Source organism: Drosophila willistoni (genome assembly GCF_018902025.1).
Source record: "Drosophila willistoni isolate 14030-0811.24 chromosome XR unlocalized genomic scaffold, UCI_dwil_1.1 Seg143, whole genome shotgun sequence".
Lineage (NCBI taxonomy): Eukaryota > Metazoa > Arthropoda > Insecta > Diptera > Drosophilidae > Drosophila > Drosophila willistoni.
In genome coordinates, this window is record NW_025814056.1 from 3,267,501 (window position 1) to 3,276,634 (window position 9,134).

The 9,134-nt window shown below is 34.8% G+C and overlaps 3 protein-coding genes across 5 annotated transcripts; 2 read left to right on the plus strand and 1 right to left on the minus strand.

Annotated features, from left to right (window-relative positions):
• Positions 1 to 1,382: 1,382 nt before the first annotated feature.
• Positions 1,383 to 3,280, plus strand: LOC6645562 (gamma-glutamylcyclotransferase). Of its 2 annotated transcripts, none has more exons than XM_047011819.1 (3): positions 1,383 to 1,413; positions 2,442 to 2,849; positions 2,906 to 3,280. In XM_047011819.1, the coding sequence occupies exons 2-3, from the start codon at positions 2,488 to 2,490 to the stop codon at positions 3,225 to 3,227; spliced, it is 684 nt and encodes a 227-aa protein (XP_046867775.1). In that variant the 5' UTR covers positions 1,383 to 1,413; positions 2,442 to 2,487; the 3' UTR covers positions 3,228 to 3,280. The 2 variants fall into 2 exon arrangements, with proteins under 2 accessions (XP_046867775.1, XP_002067938.1); XM_002067902.4 differs by lacking the exon at positions 1,383 to 1,413 and adding an exon at positions 1,615 to 1,772.
• A 548-nt stretch (positions 3,281 to 3,828) lies between these two features.
• Positions 3,829 to 8,161, plus strand: LOC6645563 (gamma-glutamylcyclotransferase). 2 transcript variants are annotated; one of them, XM_002067903.3, is made up of 4 exons: positions 3,829 to 3,963; positions 7,341 to 7,482; positions 7,551 to 7,684; positions 7,738 to 8,161. In XM_002067903.3, the coding sequence occupies exons 2-4, from the start codon at positions 7,378 to 7,380 to the stop codon at positions 8,075 to 8,077; spliced, it is 579 nt and encodes a 192-aa protein (XP_002067939.1). In that variant the 5' UTR covers positions 3,829 to 3,963; positions 7,341 to 7,377; the 3' UTR covers positions 8,078 to 8,161. The 2 variants fall into 2 exon arrangements, with proteins under 2 accessions (XP_002067939.1, XP_046867869.1); XM_047011913.1 differs by having other exon boundaries at positions 3,834 to 3,852.
• Positions 6,087 to 7,233, minus strand: LOC124460649. Its single transcript, XM_047011903.1, has 2 exons — positions 6,671 to 7,233; positions 6,087 to 6,598 (listed from the first exon to the last, which is right to left on the minus strand). The coding sequence occupies exons 1-2, from the start codon at positions 7,158 to 7,160 to the stop codon at positions 6,087 to 6,089; spliced, it is 1,002 nt and encodes a 333-aa protein (XP_046867859.1). The 5' UTR covers positions 7,161 to 7,233.
• Positions 8,162 to 9,134: the final 973 nt, after the last annotated feature.

The following is a 9,134-nucleotide window of genomic DNA, read 5'->3' on the forward strand; positions in this document are numbered from 1 at the left end:
GACATGTCGAACGGGCTTTTTTTTTCCATCGGGGTAATACAGCTAAGTTTTGTAATAAAATGAAATATATTCAGGTTTTTACACTTAAATATAAAAGTTACAAATTGCACAAGTATTGTAATAATATTTAAAATTAAACAAAACCAGAGGGCCGGGGCTAACTTCGACCGCGTCAAAGTTTGTATACCCTTGCAACTTTTATGGTAACTCTTTCCTTACCTATAGCCATCAAAGTGGAAAAATGTTTAAGCTAAAAAGGCTAAAGTTTGCGAAAGAACGGCCTACAATCTTAGCATAGGAAAGATATTGATCAAAGTCACTGTTTTCCACCGATCGTTCCTATGGGAGCTATATGATATAGTCACCCGATCTTTATGAAATTCGGCACAGTCATTAACAGATATATTAAACTAACAAATAATTAATTTGAAAGCAATCGCGTCAAAAGTAACGAAGTTATTGAGGAAAGTCACTGTTTTCGAAAGATCGTTCCTATGGGAGCTATATTATATAGTCACCCGATCTTGATCAAATTTGGCACAGTCGTTTATATGTGTAATTAACTCACTAATATTAAATTTCATGACAATAGCTCAGAAAATAACGAAGTTATTAAGAAAAGTCACAGTTCGTGACTTTGCCTTTTGTATGGGAGCTATATGATATACTGGTCCGATCCGGCTGAATCCGAGATATACAACGCCTGCAGTATATACAAGCCTACATGCAAAATTTCAGCTCTGTAGCTCTTACGGTCTAGGAGGAGTTTGCGTTGATCCAGACGGACGGACGGACGGACGGACGGACGGACGGACGGACGGACATGGCTATTTGAACTCGTCTCGTCGTGCTGATCAAGAATATATATACTTTATATGGTCGGAGATGCATCCTTCGATGCGTTGCACACTTTTGACCAAAATTAATATACCCTTTTTGCAAGGGTATAAATATATATATAAAGTATCTGTGCGTTACAAACATCTAAATAATTTTTTAATCCCCTTTAAAGGGTATTGAAGTGAGTATGTGAATATTAAAAACAAATTGCTTTCAAACCTTGCTATTTGTTTATAATTTGCATTGCAGAAGTACCTCGTTAAAGGAAATTTTCCGCATTTTACGAACCGCTTTCCTATATTTATACAAAAGTTACTGGCATTGGATAATAAATATTTATAGACTAAGTTACTCTTAAAAAAAATATCTATCTATTTATGAACAAGAATAACTTTAAGTATAGAGATAATACTCAAAGTATTTAAAATAATCTTCAAAAAGCTAAATCAACTCATTCTTATTCAGCTTTGGAGCTTTAGCATTTATAAGCTTGACGTACAAAACAAAAAAAAAAAAAACAATAATAGATGCCAACAGAACGATCGAGCTGACAGTTTGGATTAAAACAGCGAGGTGAATGGAATGCGGACTCTAATTGACTTAATTATATAAGATCTTGAACTTAAGCTCACAGATAGTCTTTAGCATTGGAAGAATCGAAATCAGAGAGCTTTGCCTTGCCAGCAATTTCAATTCTCGCATTTTTGGGTTTAAAAAATCCATTTCAGAAATTGCCATTATCTATCAAATTCAATTTCATTGACAATGTGATCAAACAAGTGGAAAGAAAAGAAAAGAACGAAAACTAAACATAAAATATGGAAGAAAAAAAAAAAAAATATATATATATGAAAAACTTTTTATGCGCATAACGAGCGTGAAGTGAAGTAAAGTAAAGGAAGGCTGGCAGGCAGCAGCCGGCAAGTAAACTTGTATGTGAGAACCAAAGTTCGTAGAGGCGGAAAATCCATTTATCATATGGCGGGAATGATGTGTCCTTGTCTCTAGGAGTGTGTTTTTGTATGTGCTTGTGTATATGTGTGTGTGTTGACAAGAAAACTAAAAAATGAAAATCAAAACTAGGTGCCAGGTTGAGGAACATGATGAGTGTGTACTCAATGGGCGGCATATTCAAATTCGCAACAATGCTCGATATTCTACATATACGACATGAATATGAGTTATTCACAAATACCCATAGTTGTGTATGTATGAATAAACATTTAGTTTTCCTTTTATCTTTGTCGCTCTCTCTCTCTCTTTGTGATCATTTATGCTGCTTATGCCGTCCATTGTGTGTTCATGTGTGCGCGAAATCCAACACAAAGATATCAAAATCAAATACGTATATACATACATACCTATATATCCCATTCTACTAAGAACCAAAGGCAATGAAAGTCATTCACATACATATGCAAAGGCAGAGACAACTGAATCGGCGAATAGCAGTGGGTAGGTGGGAGGTTGAATGTGGAAAACGAAATTGAATAGATGACTGCGACTTTAGTTGTTTGACCCGCTGAGACCTGCTGAAAAGGCAAATTAATTGAATAGTTTTGCAATTTCAGAATGCAATAAATGATATTTGTATTCTTTAGTTCACAGTTGTTGTTCGACAAGTCAAGGAAAAACTTGTCACCGAAAATGGAACTCTCAAAGATCATAACAATGTTTCTCTGCCTTTTGGCGGCGGCGTCATCCAGTGCAAACCATGGTTCGCAGGAGCAAAAATTTTCAAATGCCAGCCAAGAACTGCCCGAAATCCATGGCAATAAATTCTATTATTTTGGGTTTGGTAGCAATATGTTGAAACAGCGTATACATATACAGAATCCAACTGCCAAAAGAATTGGAGCAGCTCTACTTCAGGATTATCGATTGGATTTCGCAGGACCTCAGAATATACGCTGGAATGGAGCAGTTGCCACCATAGTGCCCACACCGAAGGATTCTTTATGGGGAACTCTCTGGGATATTGATCTAGGCAATCTAGCTGATATAGATAAGTAAGTACCAATGAACCCACCATGATGCAGTCTGAAACACTTTCGATTTTATTCAGTCAGGAGGGCGTCCATTTGGGTTTGTATGTGCCAGTTACTGTTCAAGTGCAATTGATAGGCCAAGAGGACAAAACGAATTTAACCGCCGCTCGTGCCTACATGCTTACGCATCAGCCGGAAACTAATTTATATGAATTTCCAGACGATCAGGTGCCCGAATCGAGACAACCCTCAAAAACCTATCTCAAATGTCTTGTTAAGGGAGCCATTGAAAGTTCTATTCCCCAATCATACATCCAGAGATTGCGTTCCATTAAGCACAATGGACAAGTGGACAGTAATTTGCAGGAGCTGCTGCAATTGCGAGATGTCCAATTGTAATGAACTAATTAAACAAAATTATTATAAATCGCAATAAAAATGAAATTGTTTAATTTTATATAAATAAAGAAATCACAAAGACATTCCAAAACAAAGAAAAACCATTTTCTATAGGAACAATACCTGGGACTACAACAACTCAGGATGAAATTCCATTTCCAAACAGTTCAAATAAACAATTCTTATCTGACTTATGTAGGTTAAACATTTACATATTCAATATGATTAAACCCAATATATTTATCAATGATTTTGAAATGCGTTTCGACCAGTCCGAATTGGAAAGAACTCCGAAATATTCACATTTTGATAAGGGGCGAAGCTTTTGCTCTGTCATTAGGCTATCAGCTGATAAAGAGCTTTCATATACCTCTTAATACTGAATGGGCCTATTGGCACTAAGAAAAAATATTTGACGGCATTAACATTATTGAATTTGACTAAAATAACATAACAAATTATACAATAGTACAGCATTTTTGTTGACCTAATTTCACTAGTTTCTAGTTAATTAATCTAGAATTTTGTACTGGGTATTTAGTAGTCGAATAAAGACATAATGTTTCGGTTTTCATTGTCAAAGTCAATTGTGTTGTGAACGTTGTGCGTGGCGGTTGGATTATCTGTGAGTGAAAACTATAAACATTCCTTGTGCTTGTTGTACAAACTAAAGACTGTCATTTCAAATTAAAGAACAGGTTTAATAAATACAATCGTTTAAAACAAAGGAACAAAGGTAATACAATGAATAAACTAAATCTATGCCAAACAAACAACAATAAACAGCTGATTTGATTTATAACGCGGAAAGCTTTTCTAAATATAACTAACTGTAGATGACTCGGGCTTATCAATTACAATTTTTGGCGGCTTTAAGGCAACAGATTTTCAATTTAAAAACAATCCCAACCTATAAAATATGGATATATAGGAATTAACTAAACTGGTCTTTTTTTTAACCCCTGTGGCTCTAACTGGCGAGCTAAACGTAAAGTATTCACACCGCCTTCTGGATTTCTTTTGGTTTGGCTATTTGCCGCACAGTAGAAATGTCGCCACTGACTCGCAGCCTTAGGCAATGTACGAACCAAAGGTTCCTGTATTTGCTAAGCTTTTTACCTTTGGCTTGTGAAACAGGAATGCGATTTTATAATGAAAATGAATCGCTTAATATTGAGACAGACTGATACACTCATTAATTAAATATTTTCTTAAGCTAGTCGGGCCCAAAACAGACAGACATAAGCTACACAAATTTAGTATTACACGAAAGGGGAAAACTTCAGTGTGAAATATTCTGCTGCCGAAACAGGCAAATATTTTTCGATTTCATAAGTCAAACTATTTCATGAAACCTAGTCGATTTCATAAAACCAAGTTGTGCGCAAACATAATTTGCTTGTTAACGTTTAATATAACACGGTTCAAACTTAAGCGCTAAAATAAACATAGTTCAAACTAGGCGCCAACAAAAACAAAAGACTGGCAGCACCGTAATTTTAAAAAAATGGCTTTTACCAACACTAACCTTACGTTAGCCGATTCTTCCTTCGTTTTACAATTGTCAACACTGAACACGAACCAACGAAACAATATGATTTTGCTCGTGGAGCTTTTGCTTGTTTAGATGTTTTGATTTTGTTTAAATTTTTATAAAATTTTAAGCACACTAGCAATGAGCTTAAGCATACTCTCCACCAAATTCAGCAAAAATTCATACGAAACTTTGCTGGCCTTCGCCAGGGCTTGGCTTCATTCGTGCCGAGGGCGTTGGAAAGATTTTTTTTCCACTTTTCCCCATAAATATTTGTTGGGTTCTGATGCGTACTTTGAAGAGGCTTTTCCATTTTGACATAATTTAGCTTTTCGATTGAATTTTCATTAATTATAGCCATGTTTTTGGACTCCTACACCGGTTATAACTTGGGGTTCTGGGATTTGCACAGTTATTTATAAAGCTTGATAAGTGGGCCTTCGAAACATGATTATTCCATTTGTTTTCATCAGTGGTCCTACGCCGCACCAAATAAGGTAGTCAAATCACTTCGACATGCTTTGTAGTCATTTTGACATGATGTTTTTGCAGCTTTTATTGCTTTTTGTACCAAAAATAAACCTCTTCATCTGACTTAAAAAGATTTATTTTAGTCTTATCTGACAAAATAACCGTTTTTCAATAACCCCTTTTTGCAAATGATCTATGTTTTATTAAATTTGAGGCTAGGTGATACATTCTTACCCTACAAAGCTGGTCTCTTCAGCTAAAGTCTGTTATCCCAATTCTAAGAAGCGCTGGATGTGCAGTGCATTTCCTTACGATTAAATAATGATCGATTAGGGTTATCACCATGTTTTGGTGGTCTTTTGACATGTTTTGTGGATAAATGGTTCAGAAACTCAAATTTCAACCGGTAAAGATTACCATAAAAACATGGCAATAATTGATCAAAATTGGATCGAAAATTTAAATGAGTTCAAAGGTTAAGGCTCTAGTGGAAAAAAATGCTTTACGCATTTGGGAGGAATAATGCCAGACCTAGGCAAAGGGCAGCCAAATATTGCATGAATTTGTACAGAGTTTGGTGAGGAGTTTGATTAAGCTTATTGCTAGTCGGATTAAAATTTTACAAAATTATAAACATATTGAAAATTGTAAAAAATTGGATACATTGCCGTGGTCAAAAAACTACGGTAGTCCAGTAATTTGAAAACTTTCATTTTTTTCGAGTTTTATTCCAAAAAAAAAAATAAAACAATTGTAATCAAATTTATTTATTACGCACTGTTATATTTATTAAATGAATATCATCATTTTCAGTCAACTGAAATAAAAAAATTCATATTTATTTAATTATCATCTCAAATTGTTATCATATGATACCAACCTCCATAAAAATGTCTTCTGTTATTCCAGTATTTTCTGCATGTAGAAAAAAACTGATTTTGAGCATTAACAAATTGATGAAAATTTAAAATTTTTAACAACTCAACGACGAATTCATGGTTAATTTGATATGTTCGATATAGCTTCAGGCATGTAAGAACCTTGCATCCCCGCATCACTTGCAAAAGATTTTTGGTGTTGATAAATATATCATATAGATATAATTGTTTCAGTTCCGTCAATTGGCCCATTGCCGGTCCTAAACGTCGAAGCTCAAAGCTTGGGTTTGGAGGCAGGCGAGAAGCCTCGATGAGAGCTATTTCCTTAAAATCGGCGTTTATAAGGTGGCCATCAATTAGTTTCAAAGATTTTAGCTTTTTAGGAGTGGAAAAAGCTTCCTGCAAGCACTGTTGCATACCTAATTTATTAAATTGAATATTACTCAAATAGAGTTTTTCAAGTCCATTAAGCTCCTTGATATGAACAACTATTAAAAAAAAAGAAAAACAAAAAAATTAATAAATAAAAAGTGTTTTACTAGAGGGGATTTGTCGCTTACCTTCTTCATCCGAAAAATTGGCTAATTTTAAATCGGTCAAGTTTGGTAATTCCTTGAGAGAATCAACCAATGTACCATTTGGAGTAGCCTTGATGTTACATCTTATTTCTAGTCTAGTAAGTGTTGGTATTTGGCTTACACATTTTGCCATCATAGAAATGTCATCATGTACATTTATATGGAAATGCAAAATTTTAAGATGTTGGCAATATTTTTTAGCGTACTTAAGCATCGTTGTCGATTTTCTGGTGCAGTAAATGGAATTGATTGCTGAACTACCGGCCACTTTTACCATTAAGAGAGCATCTCGAAGTTTATACTGATCCAGGTTAAGGCGCTCAAGGAGATGTCGATTCTTATAGGCAAACACTTCACCAAGTTTGCTATGAACGCTTGCAAAACGCAATTCATCGCGCAAATAGTCCATCAGGTCAAATATAAAGCAAAGCACATCAAACGGCAAATCCCAAAAGTTTATTTCCTGCGACATTTTGCTAATTTTATGAAAATTACGAGCCCTTTACAAGTGAGGATGACAGCGACAAAAACAATGTTAACTCAGAGTTGCCTTTTGCACACCTATGGTATCGATATTAATCAACAACAATCGATAAACAAAAAAGAGTTGCTATCTAATCTTATGTCATAAAACATTTCCATGTATTTACAGCAACACTTAAACCAAATTCAACTAAAAAATTAATAGAATGGCAAGTAAGTTTTACTATTTCGGATTTGGCAGTAATATGCTTGCGCGTCGCATTCATATACAAAATCCAACTGCCAAACGAATTGGAGCAGGCAAATTGGAGGTAATAATATCTCATTTTTATCTCTATGATTCAAATGTGTCAAAAATTGTATTTTATTTTTCATGCAGAATTACCGCCTTGATTTCCATACTGGATCAAAGAATTGGTTAGGCGCTCCAGCTACTATTGTGCCAACACCAGGTGACCATGTCTATGGTGCCATTTGGGAAATAGACATGTGTAATCTAAAGGATTTGGATGAGTAAGTGTCCCAGCCATTTGAATTACCCAGAGTTACCAGCAATCCTTTTGCAGCCAAGAGAGTGTGCCCGAAGGTGTGTACACACCTATTAGTGTGCCCGTTCTTTTGATAAACAACAATAGCAACACTGACTTTAAAAGCATTACTTGTCGTGCCTATCATCTAACAAATCAACCAAAGACCATATTGCATGCCATTCCCAACTTAACTGAGATTGAAATACCCTATGATCGTCAGCCCTCACACACATATCTCAAGGTTTTGGTCAAGGGGGCCCAAGAGACGGGCATACCCGCTGATTACGTCAAATGGTTGACGGGCCTCAAACACAACGGCAATCTAGTGGATGCCATGGAAAAGAAACTGGAACTAGACGACATACATCTTAGCTGATGAGATTTGTGTATTAAATCCGTATTAGGTATTACGTTTTGTATGTACAATAAAGGAATATTTTACAGAGAATATTTTCAACGACACAAATGCATAAAAATCAATTTTAAAATAAATAATATTATATTTATTTATATATATACTATATACCATGGACGGGTCTAGAAAATATTTTTAGGGGGTCCGATTAACATTGGTGTTATCGCAAAGAAAGTATCGAAAAAATTAACAAATTACTGCCATTTTACTCCCTCTTAATGCAACTTTTTGACATTGAATTAATCATGCAAGAGTGGTTAGTATCTGAACTTTACTCTGACAAATGCTAAATATGGTAGCACCCCATAACGTTTGATATTGAATTTTATACAAATGCGTTAAGTTGAAAATATCATGTGAGACTTTTAAAATGTATGATTCTTGGCTGAAACGATCTAAACTTACAGCCAGAAATATCAACGTAATGTATTCAGGATAAATATCCACTTCATATTGATCTGTTATTGTTATTTAAGCTATATTATTTGTTTCTTACCATCATAAATAAAATATTGATAATGTATGTAACGCAGTAACATTTCAATGAAATGTTTGTAACGATAATTCAAGTTTTAGTTTTAACTTCGCATCGGGTATAGGCTAAAAAATAAAAACAAAAAAAATAATTAGTGCTGGTAATTAGTTTTTCTAACAAGTTTTTTCTTTAACTTACAACATTTTCCCATCTGCTGAAAATACTTTTTTTCTTTTTAGACAATTGATATTCTTCTCCTTTTTAAATGAAGATTTTCATTTTGGCATCCTTTTCCGGGCAGGGCAACCTTTGTGACACAAAAATGATTTTAATTATTTTTAATCACTTATTTATGATGATTACCCAATTTCCCGTCTGGTCTGGCCCTCCCCCAATACCCATTCAGACAACTATCTGCCTAACTCCCCCGCTGATTCTGGTCCAATTACACGCTGTTTTCCCTCCATTTTAGAACAAAAGACTCAAAAACTTGCCACAGTGCGCAAATACGATGCGAAAGAGTTTTAGGTTTTCGGACTAAAG